General features: G+C 44.6%; 1 protein-coding gene across 1 annotated transcript in view; it reads right to left on the bottom strand.

The window, feature by feature from the left end:
• The window catches only part of HMCN1 (hemicentin 1), a 447479-nt gene that overhangs the window by 35304 nt on the left and 387990 nt on the right, over positions 1–24185 (bottom strand). Inside the window, exons 86-97 of the mRNA XM_062211414.1 lie at positions 23367–23580; positions 20993–21127; positions 20289–20479; positions 18503–18584; positions 13517–13786; positions 12129–12299; positions 11832–12002; positions 6885–7055; positions 6561–6731; positions 5781–5951; positions 5447–5617; positions 228–377 (exon numbers count right to left, since the gene is read on the bottom strand). Of these exons, the coding sequence (XP_062067398.1) occupies positions 228–377; positions 5447–5617; positions 5781–5951; positions 6561–6731; positions 6885–7055; positions 11832–12002; positions 12129–12299; positions 13517–13786; positions 18503–18584; positions 20289–20479; positions 20993–21127; positions 23367–23580 (2068 nt within the window). The remainder of the gene's footprint in view (positions 1–227; positions 378–5446; positions 5618–5780; positions 5952–6560; positions 6732–6884; positions 7056–11831; positions 12003–12128; positions 12300–13516; positions 13787–18502; positions 18585–20288; positions 20480–20992; positions 21128–23366; positions 23581–24185) is intronic.

Genomic DNA, 24185 nt, shown 5'->3' with positions numbered 1-24185 from the left:
ACTTTACGTAAGTGGAAATAATAGGATAAAAGATAACATTTTTTACTGTTTTTGTTTTTAATTTCAAGATTTAACAATTTTCAACATTTTGACATATTCACTTCATGTGTATTAACCTAGATATCCACCAACTGATAACTAAAGAAAATGGGGCATATATACATGGTAGAAAAATACATTTTTAAAAAAAGAGGCTTCATGAACAACTTTTGTAAGCAGAGACTCACCCAGACTGCGAGGCACATTGGTGATTTTGGCTTGTATAACTTTAGTATCGGAGTGAGGGCTATCTGTTACTGTGGCATTAAGGAAAGCAATTCCAAATTCAACATCATTAATACTTCCAATGACACTTCCTCTGGCTCGTGGGGGCCCACCTATTAGGGCAAGGAAGCAATTCCATCAATATTACATGGTTTTCAGAGATGCTGCAAATCTCTTTTCAAACATCAAAAAGGTCAGATCCATCTGAATTTAAAAGTGAAATAAACAAGCTTTTAAAACATTCTACTTTCATAGAACACCCATCAACCCTCATAAATTTAGAATCTTTCCAATCTATACACAACATACTACTATTTCATTAGCCAAAGAACACACTCAGTATCCAGTCCCAAAACCAAAATAAAGTGTCTGCTAACGGCAAGGACATGATACAATGGAGCTCATTGAGCACGTCCCCCCAACAGCAAACACTGAGCAAGTCTGAATTCTTCCGACTCTATCACTCATCCTAGAAGGTGGCTTTACATAGCCAGAGGCGGTAGATTAGGAAAACAGTTCCAGGAAACCCAGTGACTTTGCCACCATCACATAGCTAGAAGGTGGAATAAGGATCTGAAAAGCCTTTGGCTTGAATCCAAACCAATGTTCTTCTTTTTTATTTTAATTGACAGAAAGTTGCATATAACTATATTACCTGTGTATAACATGTTGTTCTGAATTAGGTATATACTGCGAATCAACATTAATTACCTCATGAACTTTTTTTTTCTTTAAGAAACTCTTTATTTAATGAGTACAAACTTTCTAAATACAACTTTAAGGATATAGTGATTCTTCCCACCATACCCGCCCTTTCACTCTCCTCCTCCCTCTCCCATTCCCAGTTCCATTCTCCATTAAGATTTGTTTTTGATTAACTTTATTCACAGAAGACCAAATCTATACTAAAAATGATAACAGTTTACATACAAGAAATATAAAAAACTGTTTAAGAACAAATTTTACAGTTAATTCTCATACTACAAATCACTGAGGACAGAGGTCCTGCTTGGGGAAGAAGTGCACAGTGATTCTTGTTAATTTAACAATTAACACTCTTGGGGCCAGCACTGTGGTACAGTGGGTTAAAGCTCTGGCCTGCAGTGTCGGTATCCCATGTGGGCACCAGTTCTAGTCCTGGCTGACCTATTCTGAAACAGCTCTCTGCTATGGCCTGGGAAAGCTGTAGTAGATGGCCCAAGTTCTTGGGCCCCTGAACCCACATGGGAGACCCAAAGGAAGCTCTGGCTTTGGATTGGCACAGCTCTAGCTGTTGTGGCCATCTGGGGAGTGAACCAGTGGATGGAAGACCTCTCTCTCCATCTCTACCTGTCTCTGTAACTCTTTCAAATAAATAAAATAAATCTTCAAAAAAAATAAAAACACGTAATACTCTTGTATATGATGTCAGTGATCACCCGAGGTTCATGACAGGAGCTGTCAAGGCAATGGAAGCCTTTTGAGTCCACAGTCTCCATCAGTATTTAGAAAAGGCCATAAGCAAAGAGGAAGTTCTCTCCTCCCTTCAGAGAAAAGCACATCCTTCTTGATGGCCCCTTTCTTTCCACTGGGATCTCACTCATAGAGATCCTTCATGTAGGACTTTTTTTTTTTTTTTTTTTTTTTTTTTGCCACAGTGTCTTGGCTTTCCATGGCTAAAATGTCCTCATGGGCTTTTTAGCCAGACTGGGCTGCCTTAAGGGCTGATTCTGAGGTCAGAGTGCTATTTAGAGCGAATGTCATTCTATGAGTCTGCTGTGTGAACTGCTTCCTATGTTGGAACATTCTCTCCTTTTAACTCTATCTACTGTTATTACCAGACACTTGATCTTATTTATATGATCATTTTAACACTTAATTCTATCTATATGACCAATTTAATATGATCACTTAACACTTATGATGGCATTATTACCACCCAGCTTAATGGGATTTGGAGTCCCATGGCAAGTTTTTAGCTGTACCCTTAGAAGTAAGTCCAAAGGAATGTATGCAGAACTATACAGCTTTACAGTTACAAACTTTCTCCTATTCCCACTCTTATTTTTTACTGGGATCTATTTTCAATTGACTTTACATACATATGATTAATTGTATGTTAGGTAAAGAGTTCAACCAATGGTATTAAGAAGGAAAAACAACAACAAAAACTGTTACTTGACAATCAAGGCAAGGGTTGTTCAAATTACTGCTTCTCAAAGTGTCAGTTTCACTTCTACAGGTTTCCTTGTAGGTGCTCTGTTATCACAGATCAGTGACAACATATGGTATTTGTCCCTTTGGGACTGGCTTATTTAACTAAGTATGATGTTTTCCAGATTCCTCCATTTTGTTGCAAATGACCGGATTTCATTTTTTTTTTTTACCGCTGTGTAGTATTCCATAGAGTATACATCTCATAATTTCTTTACCCAGTCTTCAGTTGATGGGCATTTAGGTTGATTCCATGTCTTCACAATTGTGAATTGAGCTGAAGTAAACATGGGAGTACAGATAACTCTTTCATTTGCTGATTTCAGAAGATTCATCCAGGTTTCCTACTGGGTAGCAGGGGTCCAAACACTTGGATCATCTTCCACTGCTTTTCCCGGCCATTAGTAGGGAGCTGAACTGGAAGAGCAGCAGCCAGGGACTTGAACTGATGCCAATCTGGGATGCTGGTGTTGCAGGTGGTGGCTTTGTCTGCTATGCCATATCATTGACCCCTCAGCAGTTTTCAAGAATGCAATGCATATTGAGGAGTGCAGAAAAGCTGACCTCATAAAAGTAGGATGGTGGTTGCCAGGGGCTGGGGGTGAGGGAAAGAAGTAGGCGGAAGTGTTGGCCAAAGGTTCTGCCATTTCAGTAAGGCAGCAGAATAGGTCAAGAGGGCCACAGAGCCTGGTGGCCAGAGTTAACCACAAAGCCCAGGTTCTTTCATTACTGCTTCCTTCAGAAATCAGAGGGACAGGTGAGCTCTCACACAAAACAGTCCCAAGGAACAGCTGCTCGGGCTTGGGTTTCAGACTGAGGGTTTATAAGGTTTTCCTTATTAGATTGGAAAATGCTTGACTTGAGAAAAATTTCAGCAAGATATCATTTTTTTCTAAAGGTTTTTATTTATTTATTTGACAGGTAGAGTTACACACTTGAGAGAGAGAGAGAGAGAGAGAGAGAGACAGAGAGAAAGGTCTTCCTTGCATTGGTTCACTCTCCGAATGGCTGCAACTGCTGGAGCTGTGCCGATCCGAAGCCAGGAGCCAGGTACTTCTTCCTGGTCTCCCATGTGGGTGCAGGACTTGGGCCATCCTTCACTGCTATCCCAGGCCACAGCAGAGAGCTGTACTGGAAGAGGAGCAGCTGGAACTAGAACCGGCGCCCATATGGAATGCCAACGCCGCAGGCGGAGGATTAATCTGGTGTGCCACAGTGCAGGTCCCAGGATATCATATTTTTATAGTACAATGAGATTCAGACCAATATAATCTGGCTGTAAAACAATTATGCATTTAAAAAAATGATCTTTGCAGTAATTTTAGGCCTTCTGTGCATTGTTCAACAAAATTATTGGTTACTAGCACAGAATGGGTAGTCAATGAGTGCTTCTTAAAAAAATAATTTATATGCTTTGGCAAGAGATGGAAACATTGGGAAGAAGCTAATATTGAAATTAATAAATACTCATTATCTGATGTCATGTAATTCAATTTGATTTATAGCAATCAGTTGATATGTCATCATGTACCATACACCGGAGAGAAATACAGTTGTATGCAACCTGAGCAAATCAGTAAATGTAGAATTCCCCCACTGGAATTCGCATGACTTTATCAGTGAGAGAAAACATTTTCTCCACACCGATCCAGACTTCATATTCTGGGCTACACTCGTTCTAGTACTGAGGGGAAAACAATCAGGGGACTGCATCTGAGTACTGCCTTCAGCATGCTTATGTCTGGTCAGGGGTGAGACCCAAATCGGTATCCCACACTGAGTGAGGGTGGAATGTCCTCACGTACCGGGTATTTCCTGCACACTGAGATCTCAGAAGGAAGTGGAAAGAGTGGACATCTAAAGAAAGTTTAGGTCCTAAGAGAGCCTAGAGGAGCAGACGGACTTGGGGCAGAGGCAACAGTGGTGGGGATCCTTCTGTGGGCGGGCGGTGAGACGCCACATCTGAGAAACCAAGAGGTGATGGGGAGCACGCGGTGAGATCCTGGACCTGGGAGCAGGCTTTGCTTCTTTTTCTCAGTCCTAAGCAGGGGGGATGAGAGGAGGGAGGGTGGCTAATTTATCTAAGTCTCTGGGTCACTGCTGACCATTGGGAACCTGGCTCTTCAGTCTCATGGAGGAATTTGAGTACCGGTGCTTAACAGATGTCTCCTACTTCCGGCCATCAGGCCAGGACCCCTGATGCCCTCTGCCAGACTCTGGAACCCAAACTGTCCTCCTGTTTGGACTTCCTGTTAGCACCAAAGGCTCTAATAGTCCCAACACCAGAACCAGGCCTGTGCCGCGGGCGGGAGATGCGGAGTGCTTGGCAGCCTGTGGATCTGTTGAGCAGTTGGCTGGCAGGCGCCTGCTCTTTCTGCTTTTCTAAGCCCTTCAGATCTGCCCACATGAATCTCCACTCTGTCACACAGGCCTGCTTGATTTTCAGGGATATTTTACTTCTAAAGCTACCTGCAAGCTTGGGCAAGTCCAACGGTATCTTAACACGTTAACAACAGGAGACTCAGAAGTCTGTCCTGAGAGCAGGCCTTCAGTATCACTGACCCCCAGGAAACTCTGAGGGCCAGCAGTGCTAGAATTCTGAGCTTCTTCACTCCAGCGCACTTGGCCTCCCTCTATCCTTCCCTAACTCAGGTTCTCCACGTTCCCATATGAGAATGAATAGCCTCCAGGGACAATGAGCTGCTGGCCTACCCCCCCATTAGCCGGCAGTCTAAGGATCTTCCCCTTGTGGGCCCAGCCACAACTGCTGGCTGCACAGAGTGTAGCCTTCCACAAGGAGGCCTGCAAGGAGACAGCAGAGGCTGAAACCCAGATGCATGTGGTGGTCTATAGCTCACCTCTTTCCTCATTCTCCTCCCAGATTGTGTGCTGTTGTGCCATCCCTGGGCTCGAGCAGCACCTGTATCCTATTTCCAGAAGGCTCTGTATGTCGTGCAATGGTCCTGCCAAGCATAAGTTAGGTGCTTACCTGGACATGCCTGCACATTGCATCGGGACACCTGAGTGGTGTCCCCGGCACAGGGACGGCCACCTTTGTTTGGTGTTGGACTGTCGCAGAGCCGCTTGCGAGTCTTCTCACCTCCTCCACAAGAGGCAGAACACAGGCTCCAGCTGTGCCAGTTTCCCCAGCTTCCATCCACTGTGAACCAGAACGGAAGGAATGGTCAACACAGAGAACTGGCTTTAGAATCAACGCCCACGTGCCGACACGGCTGTCGCTGTAAGGCCTGAACCAGTGGGGCTGCTGCAGTAACCACTACATGACACGCTCCGGGCCTTCTATGTCAGAACGCAGAACTCACCAGGACACATGTCAGCATTGCACCTCTGCACCTGGGAGTCCGGGCCCCCACAGGCTCGTCCCCCGTGGGAAGGACGCGGGTTGTCGCACGTGCGGTACCGCCGCATCTGCCCTCCATTGCACGTTCGGCTGCACGCTCCCCAGCCACTCCAAGGGCTCCAGTTACCGTGGGCTACAACACGGAATCACCCAACATCAAAACACAGCTCTGAACAGTGACACTCATCCAAAAAGCCCGGAAAAACCTCTCCTCGGGAATGAACAGAAACACACAAATCTGTAAACCGGCAGCTCCCCAGGCGCAGGGTCTGTAGCTGTTCTGATTAGAAGACGGGAGTACATCTCAGTGACTGTGTGAGTCCACTGCTCATGCACTTACTGAGCCGGGGCACAGTGAAACAGCGCCTCCGCCCGTGACGAGCCAGCGCTGGCACGCGCACGGTCAGCGCAACTCGAGTTGCTCCAGGGTCTAGAACCTCGCCTGGTATCTGCTCTGAGGTGGAGAGCCCCCTGCTTGCCTTCACAAAGGAAACAAGTGTTGAGCAGAGTTAGCGTGTAGGGCACTTCCGCCCCTCACAGTTGACCTCACACAGAGCAAGTGAACGAGGACACGCCCTTGCCCCTGTCAGTCAGAGGCACTGACGGAGTGAAAGGGAACCAGCAGCAGCCACGTGACACACTGACATCCTAAACCAGCGGCTGAAGGACCAAGACACAGAAGATGACACCTGTAAAGACCCCGGGGAGAGCAGGATGCTGACTCCCTGTTTCCGACACTCACTGGGACAAGGGTCGTTATTGCAGAAATCGCTCTGGACCTCACTCCCATCACATCGGCTTCCTCCATACTGGGGGGCAGGGTCAGTGCAGTCCCTTCTCCTCTGTCTGGCACCTCCACCACAGGACACGGTACAGGCACTCCAACTGGCCCACATCGTCCACTTGCCATCAACTGGATTAAGGAGAAAACACACGGGCTTCGTTGCTACCTAAAAGTGACCAGATTACAATCTGGGCATCCTGGCACCGCCAGAATGAAACAAATGCTCAGTGACACACCAGCTAAACAAGGGGCACTAAAGTACGGTCGGTTTATTTCTCTCACCTGGACAGTGTCTTTCATTGCAAATCTGCATCTGTGTTCCTGCTCCGTCACAGTAGGAGCCACCAAAGGCTGGTGGGGGGTTACTGCAAAGCCTTGTTCTTGTCTGGGTGCCTTGCCCACAACTCGCACTGCAGGCACCCCAGGGCTGCCAAGTGCTCCAGGCTCCATGAACTAAACACCCCAAGAGACAAGGCTTCAAGTCAGAGTCATGTTTGCTTGAAAACCAAATTTATACAAATAAATTAACTCAGCAATGAGTTAATTAGCTCACAATCTAAAATAATTGAAATTGAACCAAAGGAAGCACAACAAATGATGTTCTTCCTTTCTCCTCTGGTTTTTCAGAGGAATCTGTGTCTAGGGAATTTCAGAAGGCCTACCTGATGCCAAAATAAATGCTTAAAATTATCCAAAGGGGTTATTTGATTGAAATTAAATTTACTCAAACTACCCTCTGTAAATACAATCTGTATCTGTGCTCTGTCGTCTGGGAAAGTGGGGGGCCTCAGGAGCACAGGAGTACAGCTGTGCACAGACCCATGTGTGGCTAGGATAACACCAGTATTTCCACAATGATAACCTGGACCCCAGACTGCAAGATCCATCTTGAAGTGAATTCAGCTGCATGCTACACATGTACTTGGTTCTTTCAACAACATAATTTGCAGAGTTGAAACTTTGAAAAACTTCTCCATTACATAATGTTCTGAATAACATACTTCACCTGCTTCCTAGACAACAGAAAAAACCGAGCAGGGGTTTCCAAGGAGTGATATTAAGGCCTTCCTTCTGGTTAGGAACACATTACACCATTTACCACAAGGCTGGAACAACCTTAGTTTCCTACCAGGTGCCTGGGCTGAGAATCAACATTATGCTTTTTCTACGCAAAAGTCAGTTTCAGGTCAATTTTTGTTTTACAATAACTCTTGAGATATGAGGTTCATCAAGTGTATCTGTTTGGCCGCCTCATTTAACCATGACGGGAACTAAAGTAGAGGCAGTAGATCTGGGTCTAAATACTCTCAGCTTAACCTACAGGACACCAAAGCGTCAACCTGGAAACCAAGTCATGAACCTACACACTTTGTTTTGTTTAGACTACATTACTTGAACCGTATCTTGTATTTTTCTTTACAGAAACAAACTTTGCATTTTCTTATTTAGAACAGATCTTCTATTTTCTTATAAAAAAATCAGTCCATGCACTCTGTAGACACAAGGAACACAGTTGCACAAATCTACTGTAGCCAACGAGAACTTGCTAGGAAAGCAAATTTGACTAAACCTTAGAGGAATACAGCAGCTATCACCAAAAATGACTTCTATATTAATTCAGATGATGAGTGAGAATAGTTCTCATTTATCACTATTTGGTTTCAAAATTTCTGCAATTCCCATTATGTTAACACATGCTACTTACAGGGGGTATTGTTTGACAAAAGCCCAAACCTCCAACAACACAAAGTTCTATGAAAAACGCAATTTTTTTTTGGATGACTACAACTGGGCAACATTTATTCACTTAAGATCTGATTCGTTTCTACTTTATATAAGTAGAGGTTTCCATTTGAAGATCTCTTTGCTTTTTATTTTTAATCAATGCAGAAAAACTTAACCAGAACTGAACTTTATGACATAAAGTAGAGTTAAAATGTTTCTTTTATATGAACTGATAAGAAGAAAAAAGGAAGAATGACAATATAAACCAGAGAAAGCATTAAAAAAATCATAGTATCTAGATGATTCAAAGTCAAACCAAACTAACCAAGTACCACCACCACCTCCACCATCAAAACACAACCATGGAGGTATTAATACACAAGAAAGATAAAGAGTATGGGAAAAAGTGAATTGGTTGCTACTCCAGGGTGCAGTTGTGACTTTGTAAGAGCAGGAGAGTCTGGGGCTAGGAACAGGCACCCTGGGTCTGAAGACCTGCTCTGCTCTTCCTGGCTGTGCAACTGTGGACATGTGACTTGGCTTCTGTGTGCAGTTCCATCATCTGCCATACTGTGGATAATAAAAAAACTTATCTATTCCTAGGGTTGGGGGAGGAATAATTAGTTTCTGAATGGAAAATGCTTACAATAGCACAGGACACACAGTAAATCCTGTGTGTCAGCTAAGAGCTTTTATGAGCGTCAAAGTTCTCAACCGTTTCCAGAAAGATGCATGACAAATGCCTATTCTTTAAGTGATCTGTAACAATACGTGTATTTTTAATGACAATGATTCTCAAAGGCAGAAGGGGCTACCTCAGACGTGACCCTGGATTGGATGCTGGGATGAGAAAACAAGTAATAAAGGATATTATTGGAACAATGGGCAAAACTGGAATATGGACTGTGGACTGGATAACGAGGCTAGACAACAGTACTGTATCAATGCTAAATTGCCACATTTTGATAATTATACTGTACTTATGACAGAGAATGTGCTTATTTTAGGAAATACACACAACTGGTGAATCTAGGTAAAGGTAAGTTCTTTGTACTATTCTTGTAGTTTTTCTTCAAGTTCAACATTACTAAAAGTAAGTTTGTACTAAAAGGACAGTTCCGGGGGCCGGTTTTGTGGTGCAGTGGGTTACAGCATTGGCCTGAAGCGCCGGCATCCGTTATGGGCACCAGTTCTAGTCCTGGTTGCTTCTCTTCTGATCCGGCTCTCTGCTATGGCTTAGGATAGCAGTAGAAGATGGCCCAAGTCCTTGGGCCCCTGCACCCACATGGGAGACCTGGAGGAAGCTCCTGGCTCCTGCCTTTGGATCAGTGCAGCTCCGGCTGTTGTGGCCATGTGGGGAGTGAACCAGTAGATGGAAGACCTCTCTTTCTGTCTCTACCTCTCTATATAACTCTGTCTTTCAAATAAATAAATATTTAAAAAAATAAAAATAAAAATTAAAAAAGGACAGTTTCCCTGCCCCCTAAGATGCTTACATACCCGCAAGGAGATGAAGTCTGCCTTGGTGTATCTGCTTACATTGCAGGAATAAGCTGACAAAGGTTTAAGAAGCCCTCTTGGGGTCAGGGAGGAAACCAGGAGTTTTGGCGTCTTCTGACTTCTGTGGTACACATATTCCTACTTGTGGCTGATGTTTGCCTACCATGTGGCACCATGAACTCTCAGCTGGCAATAAATATGTGCTCTCATTGTCCAGCTCCATTATTACAAAATAATAACTAAATTCAATTGGTTTAGGAGCTTGGGGAACAGCCAAAGCCTCAAAAACAGTAAGTCAAGAGGACAGTGAGCAAAACTACATCCTACAAATAGTTACTCAGCATGGAAGGAAAAACTGGCTTTCTCCTTAAGACATTTGCAAGTATCATTTAGTGTTCAATTGTGTGGTTGTCACAGCTGATAATTTGCACGAAAATTAAAAGGGCATTTCTAGCTCTTGGTTTCTCTCCTTTAAGCTTTCAGGACAATGTTGTTTTTGCCACGTCATGGAAGTTCTGACTGCAAATCAAGATGCTCAGCATTGAACGAACAGGCTTGGGAATCAGACCACAGGGCGCACATCCGAGCCCCATGTTTCACGAGCTGGGTAACCTCAATGGCTAACCCCAACGCTATTTTCTGAATCTCCCCACATGCGCACTACAGGATGCACCACGTGGTGCTGTTGGCGCCTACTCTTCTTGGTTGTCCACATCCTTTTCCAGCTAAGGGATCTCTCCCAGCTGCACTCCATAACGTTGACCCTTTGAGTTTGTGCAGCCACTATTTGGAAGATGTTATCTATCATTCTAGCTCTGGCATGTGGGACAATGTCTGAGCGCAGCTTGGGTGCTCAGTCAGTAGTTAATGAACAAATCCTCTATTCCACAGGACTCCTTTTGGGCTGCCAAACAAGGAGCTCAGTCCCTCTGGACGCCATGCAGAAAGCGGCCAGGGCCATCAGAGTACCCTTGTCCTGGACTCACATAAGTTTAGGGGTGAGTGTTTGACCCAAACAAAAACCAAGTATGCTTCTTTTTCAGAGGTCAGTATGAATTATGATAGAGAGAGTTCAGGCCTTTTCCTCTGGGGCCTTTCTTAGATTACAAGGCCCCTGTGATCCAGTAGCTGCCAGAAGTCTTTTGTTTGTTTCCTCCCCTACCAGATGGAACGAGTTTAACAGAGAATGAAGCCAAGGAGGAATGTGGAGATGGGAGAGGGAAAACGTGTGAGTCAAATCACGCCAAATTTCTGGACTCCATCATACCTGAAAGAGGAATTTTCTACTTAGGCTTGTCAAAGCCTGATTTCTGTTACTTTAATCTCAGAGAGCCCTAAAACACAGTCAATATCAGCATGTATATAAAGCACTCACATGGTCCCTGTCAAGTGACAAGACTAGGAGAATGGAAGCCATTAGCGTTTTACCGTTACCAGCTGTGTGTGCCTCAGCAAATCTTAACTTGCTCTGGAAAATGGACAGCTAGATCCAGTGTCACCCGAGGCCCCGATCCCCTCTGTGACTTTGTAAAACACCACGTTGCAAACTTTCTCATGTACAATTAAACCAGACATTTTACCTAGCAGTGACTAATGTCATAACTCTCACTAGTCTATCCATGAAATAGAACTAAGGACATAGAGCAGGAACATATTAACAAGGTCAGAAACCGTAAATGTTTTCACCACGAAGAAGAAAAAGCAGTCCTAATCCTTTGAAGGACCCTGTACTGTTGCCTGTCCGAGACCGTCACATACATGAAGCCCAACTTGGCTTCCCTGAGTACGGTATTTCTGCAGTTCGCCCGTTACCACATGGGTCTTCCCTTTGGACATCTAAATGTATCCCACTGTACAAATATACTACGGTGTGTTCGTTCACTATCAACGGACATTGATGGCTTTCCCCCCCTTGTTTCTGGCTACTGTTAAAGCTGCTATGAACGTTCCTACACTGCTTCCCCCAAACACCCTTCAGAGGAGTTAGAAACATAAAGTTCTCACCCGGGCAAGGGCGCACGTTGCACATGACCACTTCCACAGCAGCCCCCTCACAGGGCCGCCCGCCGTGCTGAGCTGGCGGGTTGCTGCAAGTCCTGGTCCTGGTTCGGTTGCCGCGTGCACAGCTTCTTGTGCATTCTCCCCACAGACTCCACGCTGACCAGTGGCCATCCACTACACAAAGGTGAACATGAGCCATCAGCTAGAGCTCACTCAGAGTACTAACACTGAGGCAACGCAGACGCAGTGAACGGGAGAGCCTAGCTGTGGAGCGCCTATCAGTGGGATGGGCAGACGTACCCGGACACTGCTTGTTTTGACAGTTCCGTGTTTCCGAATCCGAACCTTGGCATGGCTTCCCCCCGTTGGCTGGAAGGGGGTTGTTGCACAGACGACTCCTCTTTTGAATGCCCCTTCCACACGTGGCACTACAGGACCTCCACACAGACCACTGGGAAAATCCACCGTGAACTGCCAAGAAAGCATTGTGTTTGTGTCAGTCTTTGTCAAACAGACTCCATTACAGATCTGCACTGGGTAACTGCTAAGAAGCAGCTTATGGGAGCTCTCCTTCAACGTCAAATCAAACTCTCACAGTGTGAGAAGAACTGCAGGTAACCGGAGTTCTTAGCAGATCCTGTCTTGCCTCACATGGAGGCGGAAGGAAGAGTTAGAGGCCACGGAGTTAATGCACTCGTTACTTTTTGGATGTAAGTCATTCTTTTTTTTTTTTTTTTTTTTTTTTTTTTTTTTTTGATGGGCAGAGTTAAACAGTGAGAGAGACAGATCTTCCTTCCATTGGTTCACCCTCCAAACAGCCGCTATGGCCAGCGCACTGCACTGATCTGAAGCCAGGAGCCAGGTGCCTCCTCCAGGTCTCCCATGCAGGTACAGGGCCCAAGCACTAGGGCCATCCTCCACTGCCTTCTCGGGCCACAGCAGAGAGCTGGACTGGAAGAGAAGCAACCAGGACAGAATCCAGCCCCCCAACTGGGACTAGAACCCGGGGTGCCAGCACCGCAGGCGGAGGATTAGCCTAGTGAGCCGCGGCACTGGCCAAGGATGTAAGTCATTCTTTAAAGGAAAACATACGCACTGATTTCTGAGACTAAACTTCACTTATTTTTTTATTTTAAATTTTTTTGTTTTTGTTTTTGTTTTTTGACAGGCAGAGTGGACAGTGAGAGAAAGGTCTTTCTTTGCCGTTGGTTCACCCTCCAATGGCTGCCATGGCCAGCGTGCTGCAGCCGGCACACAGCGCTGATCCGAAGCCAGGAGCCAGGTGCTTCTCCTGGTCTCCCATGCAGGTGCAGGAAGCACTTGGGCCATCCTCCACTGCCTTCCCGGGCCTCAGCAGAGAGCTGGACTGGAAGAGGAGAAACCAGGACAGAATCGGCGCCCCGACCGGGACTAGAACCCGGTGTGCCAGCGCCACAAGGCGGAGGATTAGCCTGTTGAGCCGTGGCACCGGCTTCACTTAGTTTTGATGGAAAAAATCTCGTTTGGGATTTGGAATTATCAACTTGGTGCTTTAAAGCTCTCATCTGTGTTGTTTTAGTCCTTTGGTCTGAAAACTGTGATGTGTCTTGCTCTGTGCTCACCGTGCGAAAGGATAAGGCTAAAGGAGACTCAGATTAAAAGCTGCTCCAGACACTGGTTAACATGGACCTCCTGCTGATCACACTCACCCTGAACGACGACCGGCACCCTGACAAGGACAGAGCCCATAAGGTTTCGAGCCACACACTCATACTCAGAGCTGTCTTCCTTCTGAGCGGCGGCGATATACAAGGAGCCGTTGGACAACACCTGAACCCGGTCATCCCAGGGGATGGACTGCCCCTGCCGGGACCACATGATGGTTGGAGGAGGCTCTCCAGCTGCCAGACAATTCAGTATGACTTTGCCACCGGCGTTAATGACAGTTTCCACTGGCTCGAGGGTAATCACAGGAGCACCTAGAGAAAAGCACACAGAGTTCCCTCGCTTCTGTGGAGCTACAGTAACTGTTGGTCAGACATCATACGACAACTTTTTTGATTTGTTTATAAAACACAACTTACAGCCTTAGTAGAAGCAAAACAGCTGTAATAGCCATTGATAAAGTTTTCCTAGGTCTGTTTTATCAAAAATTAAAATCCCCAAGCAGTTCAGCCCGGAGCATGGGCTTTGCCAGTCACACCTTCGGGATGCATATTCTGCCTCCATTGCTTACCACCTCCTTGAGCCTCTGTGCTGCAATGTGGTGCCTCCCTCAGACTCTGTTAGACTCAACTCTGAGGATGAGAGCACACTTTTTTTCTTTTTTAAAAGATTTATTTATTTATTTGAAAGACAGGGTTAGAGAGTTAGAGAGTTTTAGAGAGAGAGAGAGGGACGGGGGGGGGGGGGGGAGAGGGGAGACAGAGAAAGATCTTCCATCTGCTGACCACAATGACTGGAGCTAGGCCAGACCAAAGCCAGGAGCCAGGAGGTTCCTCCGGGTCTCCTGTGTGGGTGCAGGGCCAAGGACCCAGACCGTCCTCCACCACTTTCTCAGGCACATCAGCAGGGATGCTGGATCAAAAGTGGAGCATCTGGAACTCAAACCAGTGCTCATATGGGATGCTGGTGCTGCAGGCCGTGGCTTTAACCTGCTGTGCCATAGCACTGGCCCTGAGCACAGCTTTTAAGCATACATTATTGGCTACTATTGTTGTTGTTTTTGGCTGTGCTCTACGGGGCAAGCATTCACCTCTTGTCTAGTAATTTTCAAGCTAAAGAGTGATCGTTAACTCTTTCTGTCACCCCAATGGTGACTCCTTTAGAGTCTGCTATTTGCCAGGCACTGTGCGAGGTGCTGAGGGTACAGAGAAAGCAGACACTTCTATTCTCAAGGAACTCAAAGTCCACCAATAAGATGGACACTAATTAGTTACCTGTGCTGTAGATATCTACGGAATAGGCAAATGCAGGCTAATACGGGAGCATAAACAGCAGCATCAAAACAGATTGAACAAAAACGTGTCCCTGGAAGTGGAGGGAAAAAGCAAGCCATATTCCAGAATTATTACACAACAGGAACGACAGGGATTTGCCATTGAGTGGCACGGGTCAAGGGCAAGAACTGACGACCACAGGGTCTTGGTTTGGACAATGTGGTTTATGTCTGGGCAGTTCACAGGAACACAGGGAGAACAGGTTTGCTGGGAGTAAGCAGTGATGATGTGCAGACACTGGGGACTGTCTATAGGGCTTCAGTTATCTGTGGGTCTTTCATAGAGATGGCAACTGGCAAGTGACTATTCCTATCAGCAGCCTAAAATAGAAATATGGCACAAAACATAGATTGGTGAATCTTTCATGAGTGGCTAAGTCTGCCTCAGCAGCAAGTCTAAAAGGAGAGGAAGATGGACAAAGACACAAACGACTTCAATGGCATTATTTTTTAAATTCATTATTTCACTGAAAGGCAGAAAGAAAGACTGGGGGTGGGAGCAGCCAAAGATCTCCTATTTGTGGTTTACTCCCCAAATACCCTCAACAGCCAGGAATGGGCCAGGCTGAAAGTAGGCACTGGGAACTCAACCCAGGCCTGTCACATGGGTAGGAACCCAAGTACTCGGGCCACCACCTGTTGCCTCCCAGAGAAAGTACAGGTAGGAAGCTGGACTTGGGAGCAGGACTCCTGATACAAGATGTGGCCAAGTGGCACCCTGTCTGCTGTGCTGGACGCCCACCCCGCGATAGCACTATTTAAGAGATGGACAGAAAGCAGGCCTGTAAATGAGACTGAGAACCGATTACTGAGGTGGAAAGAAACTCAGGAGGAAATGGTATCCCGACAACCAAAGGAAGGCATTCAAGGGGAGGGAGAGGCTAAATGATTCCTGCACATGGCAGCTGTGCAACGTCAGGTCCTGAACAAAGGTCAGAGGAGCCAAGTGTGGCTGCTGCTGGACGCTGGCCTTCATGTTGGTCTACAGTGCCAAGAAAGACGACACACAATAGACCACAGGGAGAACAGAAGTGGATTGGATTTTCAAAAAATCAGAGAGATTTACAGGCGGGGAGGAGAGGCAAGATCACTTGGAATCAGATCTGGTTTTCTCTTTTTTAGACAGTGAGGAGACAAGAAAGTATGATTAACTGTGGACAGTGAGTGGTGACACACGTGGCCTTAAGCATGCGCTACACTCGCAAGCAAGTCAAAGGATTCACATGTAAGAGGCAAGCATGGGGCAGGGGGTGCATTCTGGAGAAGCAGCGCCGTGGGCTGAGAGCGGTGCTTCGGTGACCTGAAACTGCTGTGGTTTGCTCAGGGAAAGGTGACAACTGTCAGAATTCAGGGCAGTGGCTGCAAATTTTGGGTGGAAAAGTGTATCTGGAATAAGCAGAACATAAAACAAAAAACAGGACTGAAATGTATGTTCAGTGTGTTACTGAAGCGCGGCCACCTCTGTACAGGTCTAACTGATGCCGTATTTTGCAAGACCTGTCTCTCACGGGAGGTCTGACTCTCCGAGGTGAAATATAATGCTGTATTAGAATTCCCAGCATCGTCCTACACAACTGCTTTCTTCTCATGGTTGCATTACCCTCGTTCAAGAAACTTTCAGCGCCAGCGTTTTTACCTCTCTCCTAGTACTATGTATTCAATAGGCCATAGAATAAAGTAAATACCTCAGATTTATCACTCAACACCAAACAACAACAACATGACTAATGTCTGCTCATATTATTACGGCCAGAGAAAGTGTCAAATAAAACTCAGCCCTCAATTTAGATACCACTGAACATTTCCAAATGAACACAAGGTTGAAAAGTAAAACAATAATAAAATTCCACATTTACATCTTCCAAGGTAGAATTAAGTCTGCCATTCACACAGTTATCAATCAAAACTGAGTATTTTGGGAGCTGGTGCTGTGGTGTAGCACATAGGGGTGCAGTATCCTAGGGGCGCCGGTTTGAGTCCTGGCTGCTCCTCTTCTGATCCAGCTCCCTGCTAATGTGCCTGAGAAAGCAGAGGTTGGCCCAAGTGCTTGGGGCCCCTGCAACCATGTGGGAGACCTGGAAAAGTTCTTGGTGCTTGGCCTCCGACTATTCTGGCTCCAGCTGTCACAGTCATTTGGGGAGTGAGCCAGTGGATGAAAGAGCTCTCTCTCTGCCTCTGCTTCTCCCTCTCTCTAACATTCAAGTAAAAAAAAATAAATCTTTAAAAAAATGAGATTTTATCTAAATGAAAACACAGTTTCTGGTGCTTTACTCTTAATTTGGGAAAAACTACCTTTTTGGCTTTTTTATATACCTCATTTGGTAAAATGAATTTCCTGTCAGTACATGTAGCTGAGCTATCTAACACAATCTTTCTTACACTGGGCAGTGGAACTGTCTTCTAGGAGAGATTGATCATGTGCCAGCTTCTGTTCCCCCAGGGGATTCTTTAATGAAACATTGCCTTAGATATTCACTAAAGTCCATCATCTATGCAAACCTTACATAACTGTAGTTTGGGATGCAGGTGTTAGGAAATACCAGTCTAGAGCTTCTCTCAGTAGTGAATGAAGAAAACCCCAGTCTGTCCTGCTAAATACTGAGCCGATTCAGCACATTGGCTTCAGTGTGAACCCAACGGTGCTGTCTTGGGCAGCCTGTGCAGCAGTGCTGTGGACCCCCTGGGGCCTCTGGCATTGCTCACGTTTTCCTAAGTAGGACACCTTGGTTTTTCAGCATCTTTTTCTGAGGGTCATCCTGTCAGGCATCCCACTCAGAACACATAGTTAATTCCTGGAAAGCTGACTGCGATGAACCTGGAACATTTATTTTTGAACTCATTTAGTTTTTATTTATTTTTTATAGCCATGACCTTTATTTCTTTTTTTAAGTTTTAATCTTAGAATTGTGAACTACACTGAGTCTGCTCTCTTTGTATTAACACCACATTAACATAAAGTAAAAATTATTTTATTTATTTGAAAGATGGAGCAACAGGGAAGAGGGAGAGAGGGAGAGGAAGAGGGGGAGAGAAGAGATCTCCTATTTGCTGGTTCCCTCCCCAAATGCTTGCAATGCTCAGGGCTGGGGCAGGCCGAAGCCAGGACCCCGGAACTCAATCAGATCTCAATCAGATCCTGGAAGGAAGGGACCCGAGTACTTGAGCCATCACCCGCAGCCTTCCAGGAAGTGCATTGCTGGGAAGTTAGAGTTGAGAGCAGAGACAGGACTCAAACCCAAGCACTCAACTATGGGCTCTGGGCAGCCCAAAGAGCAGCTTAGCTGCTGTATCAAACACCACCCCACACATTAGTCTTATTTTTTAGTAGATATTTATGGTCCCATAAAATGGCATCTTTGTACGCATACTGTTAGAACCGTGGCAAACTATAAGAATGGTACTCCACTGAATACGTTGTTCAAAAAAGCTCCACCTCCAACTACAACTGTACATATGTTAGATAAAACAGAGCAGAATATCTGTGCAAAAGATGATCACTTTCGTGCTTGATGACATCTGCTCCATCCTAAGTCAAATACTAAGTAAGACTCTTTGAAAGCTACCATGTGCGTGCTTGCTCTGAAGCTAAAGAAGACGGCCACCCTGTGGGTGACCCTGCTTGGCCACTCTGTGGGTGACACTCCTTGGCCACCCTGTGGGTGATACTCCTTAAACAGTGTCGGACAAAGTGGCTTACTCTGCAGAGTCAGGCTCACGCTGCGCTCCACCACCCCGGCAGCGTTGGTGGCCACACACGTGTAGTCCCCGGCATCTTCATTCTATAGAAACAGACCACATTTTACAAAAGGGCGATCAATGTGTTTTTCACCATGATGCTAGCGTATTTGAAATTTAATTTTTGAGAAGACATTTTTCAACAAAAATAGAACCACCAACATATATACATTATATAATATATATAAATGTAATATATATATAAATATAAATATACAAAATCATCATAACTAGGTTTAAAGAGGAGGGGGACGAGAAGGGGGAGGGAGAATGGAAGAGAAACATAACTTCCAAGTCTAAACTTTTCCAAAAGAACCTATCATTGATCTCTAGGAATAACAGTACTTTTATCTAAACCTTTTATGTAACCTTTTATCTAAAATCACCTTACTAATGAAAAATAGCAATACCATTCTTACAGATACCTAAGAAGCCTTAAAATAATCAGTATAAATGGATAAATACTGAGTCCTAAAGGGAGATTATTAAAAATACATTAAACTGGGCCTGTCAGCAGAGTGTCAGATGTAGAAGAAAAAGTGAAAAACAAATTTACTGATCATAATGAATCACAGAATGCAAATCATGATGTAATCCAGACGAAGGTGTCTACAAAAGTTCATGGGAAATGCATATCATGAAAGAATTACGCGTGGATTTCAAAATCTTATGTACCGAAATACAGTTATCTTTTAATTCCATTTTCCATGAACTTCTGAAGTAACCTTGTATGGAGCATAGCAAAATAGGTGTGTTACACGAATTCAGATTTGTTGACTAGACTCATAGTTCCTCAAAGGACTTGTGAATAGGAGAATGCAAGCTTCCGTCATAGAAACAGGAGAACTGATGTGCAGGAGGTAGAGAACGCTGGGAGGGGAAGACAGATTTTGACTTAGACGAGAGTTCAATGCATCCAATAGAAGTTTCTAGCAGGCAGTGGGGAATGCAACTTGGAAGGGCTTCAGGGCTACAGCTGCAGAGCTAGGAGTCTGAAGTCATGTGATGAAAAATTAATATTGGTACTCGAGTAAGTACCAAGGACCTCAGTAACAGTCATATCTGTGTAAAGGAAATGTGGCACTGAATTAATGTTGAGTTTATGAATGTCACAGCACTGTAGGGGGAGTAGCCTCAGAAGTAAAGGACCAATTACAACAGCTAACACTGGGGGCGAATCAAGGAGAACAAAATGAAGGGTCCCCTGGATTAGGTGGCCCCATAATATATTTTAATAATTATTTCAATTAATTAAACAATGAAACACCTAAGAGGACTGCCAAATGTTGAGTTTAATGATATGTATTCTATTTTAAAATTTTTTTTGGATAGAACACCTCACTTTGGGGTCATGAGACACCCCCTCCCACAGTTTGAACAATAACCCAAAGCACCACTAATTCTAGATTCCTGAAGCCTTGGGAAAGTCTGGTAGTTATCTGCTTACTGATGAAATTTACCCCATAATTTATTTGTGTGCTTTTGATTCTTCGATTTCCTTGTTCTAAAACAGATTGAAGGAGGTCATTTCCTAAAGTTAAAATAACAGGTCAAGGATCAGAAACGCAGCAACAGAATTATCTTATTACTGCCCACACATCCAGGGCTATTATGCCAACTTCAACCACTGCTTCAGTCTTTCAGAACTCAGTAACTCAGATTTTCAGATCTGTAAACCTGAGAATCTTCTCATGGAGGGCATTCGAGCGGGGGCAGTCCCAGTGTGCACTGACTCTGGCGTGACTTACCACAGTGCCGTAGATGGCCAGGGAGCCGTTGCCCAGCTGCCGGATTCTGTGGCTACTTTCAATGTCCACACCCTTTCTGTTCCACTGGATGGTTGGGACAGGGTCTCCTCTCACCTCACAGTCCAGGACTGCGTTACCTCCGAGTGGCTCAATCCAGTTTGAAGGGTAATCACCTTTGAAGACCGGAGGTTCTGGAGACAACACAAGACAGGGACGAAGCACAAGTAAGGGCTGACAATGTCTTTGTATTTTTCAGCCCAGTTAGAAGGGTAATTTAGAAATGTGAGGGTGGGAGTCTGGGAGGGAGAACAGGGCGGGAAGTAGCACTGTGTTCCTAAATCTGTATATATGAAATATTTGAAATTTCTTCAGCTTATATAAAAAAAAATTATATTAAAAAAAAACTCATGCGTTTTCCAGAATCAACTGCTCCTGTTAAATCATCAGAGAAGTTCGTCAATGTCAGCTCTTGGAGGATGCTTCCATTTTGTGTGAAATGACCTCTTGACTTATTTCTCACCTACTTTTGAGTTGAAAATTCCTATTTTCTCCCACATGAATTTGCATGTGAGAAATAGGACTAACTGGATTAATAAACCGAAGTTGTATTGTCCTACTACATAGCAAGGAGTCAAACACAGAGACAAACACAAAGCATTCACCGTAAATGGATTAGAAATGAGCCACAGAGCACTTTTACTTACCCTTCACGTAAACAAACCCAATTGCCTTCACAAAGCCAACGCTGTTCTCTGCGGTGCACACGTAGGTACCCGAGTCCTCCTTGGACACTCTTTCAACAACAAGTTCGCTGTGTCCGTGGACACTGCCAAGGCGGGCTGAGGGAAACAAGTCAGCAGTCAACACAATCGCCTCTCAGTAACCTAGCGAGCTTCATGTCAGCTCAGGATTTCGCAGGTTAGATTTATGAGTTGTCCAGCCACTGAACCAACTTGATCGCATCATGACACTGGCACAGAGCCTTTTCCACAGCTCCTGCCCTCGAGCTATTTGCTATGTCTATAGACAGTTTTCTGAAGAATGAAAAACAGCAGAGGGAACAGAAAAAGGGAAGGAAAATAAACATCTTTGAAAAATTGTTTTAGATTTAAAGCACACCTTTCATCTAAATGTGTTGCTTAAGGCTGGCTCACAGACTTTCTGGGTTTCAAAGATCTTTGATTCAGAAATGTGACCTTTTCCATTTCTTTTATATCACCACCACTTTTCCTCCCCAACAATTTACATCAAAAACATGAAAACCTTTGCAGCTATAATTCAGCTAACTTGGCAGTTCCGAGGGGAAATCATGAAAAACATATGCTAGTTAGGTAATAATGACAACAAGATCAAATCTGTAGTAATTTAAGCTTCTCCACAAATCATAAATGGAAAAGATATAAATATTTACAAAGGCAGTTATGCTATTTGCAATAGAACATCGGGTAAACATGCTAATCCTAAAACAACTAACACTAAATAAGATTCTGACTACCCCAGGCAGTATCTAATTATGTGACGTAGGTTTACTGTGCCTGCTTTTCTTTATTGAAACTTCCATGCTGCTAAATATTCAGTGGAAAATTAAGTCTTCAGTTTTAAATAGCTAAATTAGTACTATACCTTCAGACAGTAGTGCTGATTTTTTAGAGTGTTTTTTTTCCTTAGTGAGGTGTCTTATTGTTATTATTCAGGTAACATATAATTGATGAGTTATAGTTAACAAAAGTCTGTATTATAGGGAAAAAAACTCATTGTGGATTACTACCTTTCTAGCACGAAATTTAGTCACACCATTGTCCAACACTCCAGAACTCAGTTTTGAGATAGATAACATCTTAGTGCTAACAATGTCCTTATGCTAATGACAAAAGCTACTAGATAAGTACATATCTGTCTCCCCAGGGATGAGGGTGTTTGGCTTCCAGTTGCTCCCCTACCCTCAGGCACCCATTGTGAGTGGTCGCTTCCTACATAAACTGCCCTGCACGGTGGCACGGCCCGATTCGCACAGTGAGGAGCAGCGTTCTCTTCTGTAAACCTGGGTCACTCTTCAGGCTACCTCTGTCTGTTGAACCCTGAGGAGGGATGTCAGGTGGGATAAGGCTACTCCTTTACAAATGAGGAATCCTTAGAAAATCCAGACAATGTGGTTATGGAAAAAATATGCATGGACTTCAAAAATTTTTTCCACCAAAATAAAATTCTCTTCCAATTAAATTTTTCTACTAACTTTTTTAAATCTTCTCATACAATACTGTCTTCTCATGGGGGAGATAGATTATTTTTAGATTAAAAAATTCACCTACAACTTGTAATGTGTATGGCCCCGCTATCAATTGATCCTTTCCAAAGAATCATATACGAGAACATATACAAAGAACATATATGAAGAATCATATACCAGAACATATATGAAGGGTATTCAAAAAGGTCATGGAAAATAGGTATTATGAAAAAATTATAAGTGGATTTCAAAAATTTTTTTTCACAAAAATAAACTTATCTTTCTATTTCATTTCTCCCTGAACTTTTTGAAATACCCTCATATACTGGGTAGAGGGTAAAAGCCAAGCAGATGCACACATAGAACGTACAGCAATAAATTCTTCTTTTACAACCTTTTGATCAATTCCTGCAGCTACGGAAATAGATGAGTCTAATGTTCTATATGGGTACATTTATTCATGTGTTAAGAATTAAGTCACTGGGGCCAGTACCGTGGCATAGCGAGTAAAGCCACCACCTGCAATGCTGGCATCCCATACGGGCACCAGTTTGAGTCCCAGCTGTTCCACTTCTGATCCAGCTCTCTGCTAATGGCCTGGGAAAAACAGTGGAAGATGGCTTGAGTGTTTGGGTCCCAAAAACCCACGCCAGAGATCTGGATGAAGCTCCTGGCTTCAGCCTGGCCCATTGCTGGCTGTTAACAGCCTTGTGGGGAGTGAACCAGCAGATGGAAGATCGATTCATTCTCTCTCTCTCTCTCTCTCTCTCTTGGTCTTCCTCCCTCTCCCTTCGTAACTCTCATTCTGAAAATAAAAAGATAAATCTTAAACAAAGAACCAAGTCACCCACCTGGGATGACGTTGTTATTGAAGGTCCACGTCAGCCTGGGCAATGGAACGCCGGTTGCTTTACAGCTCAGTCGGAGCTGTTCCCCTTTATTCAGTGACACGTCTCCAGGGAGTTCTGTAAATGTGGGGAGAACATGCACAGCCAGGCTGACAGTGTGCGAATCTTCACCTGCAGCATTGCTGGCGACACAGGTGTAGACGCCTGAATCCTCCAACTAAAGTAAGAGAAATCAGTGACTCAAATTACTCAACCTTACATCACATTCTACACAAAGAATTGCACAGCTTGGTCCCCGAAGAACAAACTTACATACAGACTATTCAAATTTTCACCGTTTCATCTAAATCATCAGGTTTCCTGTTACATAATGTACTTTAAAATGCATAAGGGTTTAAACGTTAGCCCAAATCGTACAGAACTAAAGGAATCACTTCATAGTCGTGCGATTTCAGAAACATCAGAATATTCTAGAGTTGACTAACCCGAAGTGCACTGCCGCTGTGCAATGCACAAATTCCCGAAGGCTGATAGCATAGAGAAACGGCAACAGCAGTGAGGCGATTCTACCCGTAGTTCTGGCTCACCTGCTGGATCCCACAGCCAGCGCTCCTCACTCAGCTCACCTGCACACTGGCAGCAGCTCTCCCCTCTCTCTCGTGTGGTGTCTCCCCTGGCTCCCAGGACACATAAACACCTCCCCCCCCCGCCCCCCGCTTCCCTGCTGCTTCCTCTCCACCTCGCCCTCAACAATCACATCATCACAGGCACATGGCAGAAGACTCCATATTTGGTCCTCTGAACGCCATCCGTGGGTGACTC

This window comes from Lepus europaeus, chromosome 14, assembly GCF_033115175.1.
Source record: "Lepus europaeus isolate LE1 chromosome 14, mLepTim1.pri, whole genome shotgun sequence".
In the NCBI taxonomy this organism is placed as follows: Eukaryota; Metazoa; Chordata; class Mammalia; order Lagomorpha; family Leporidae; genus Lepus; species Lepus europaeus.
This window is presented reverse-complemented; position numbering and strand designations above follow the sequence as displayed.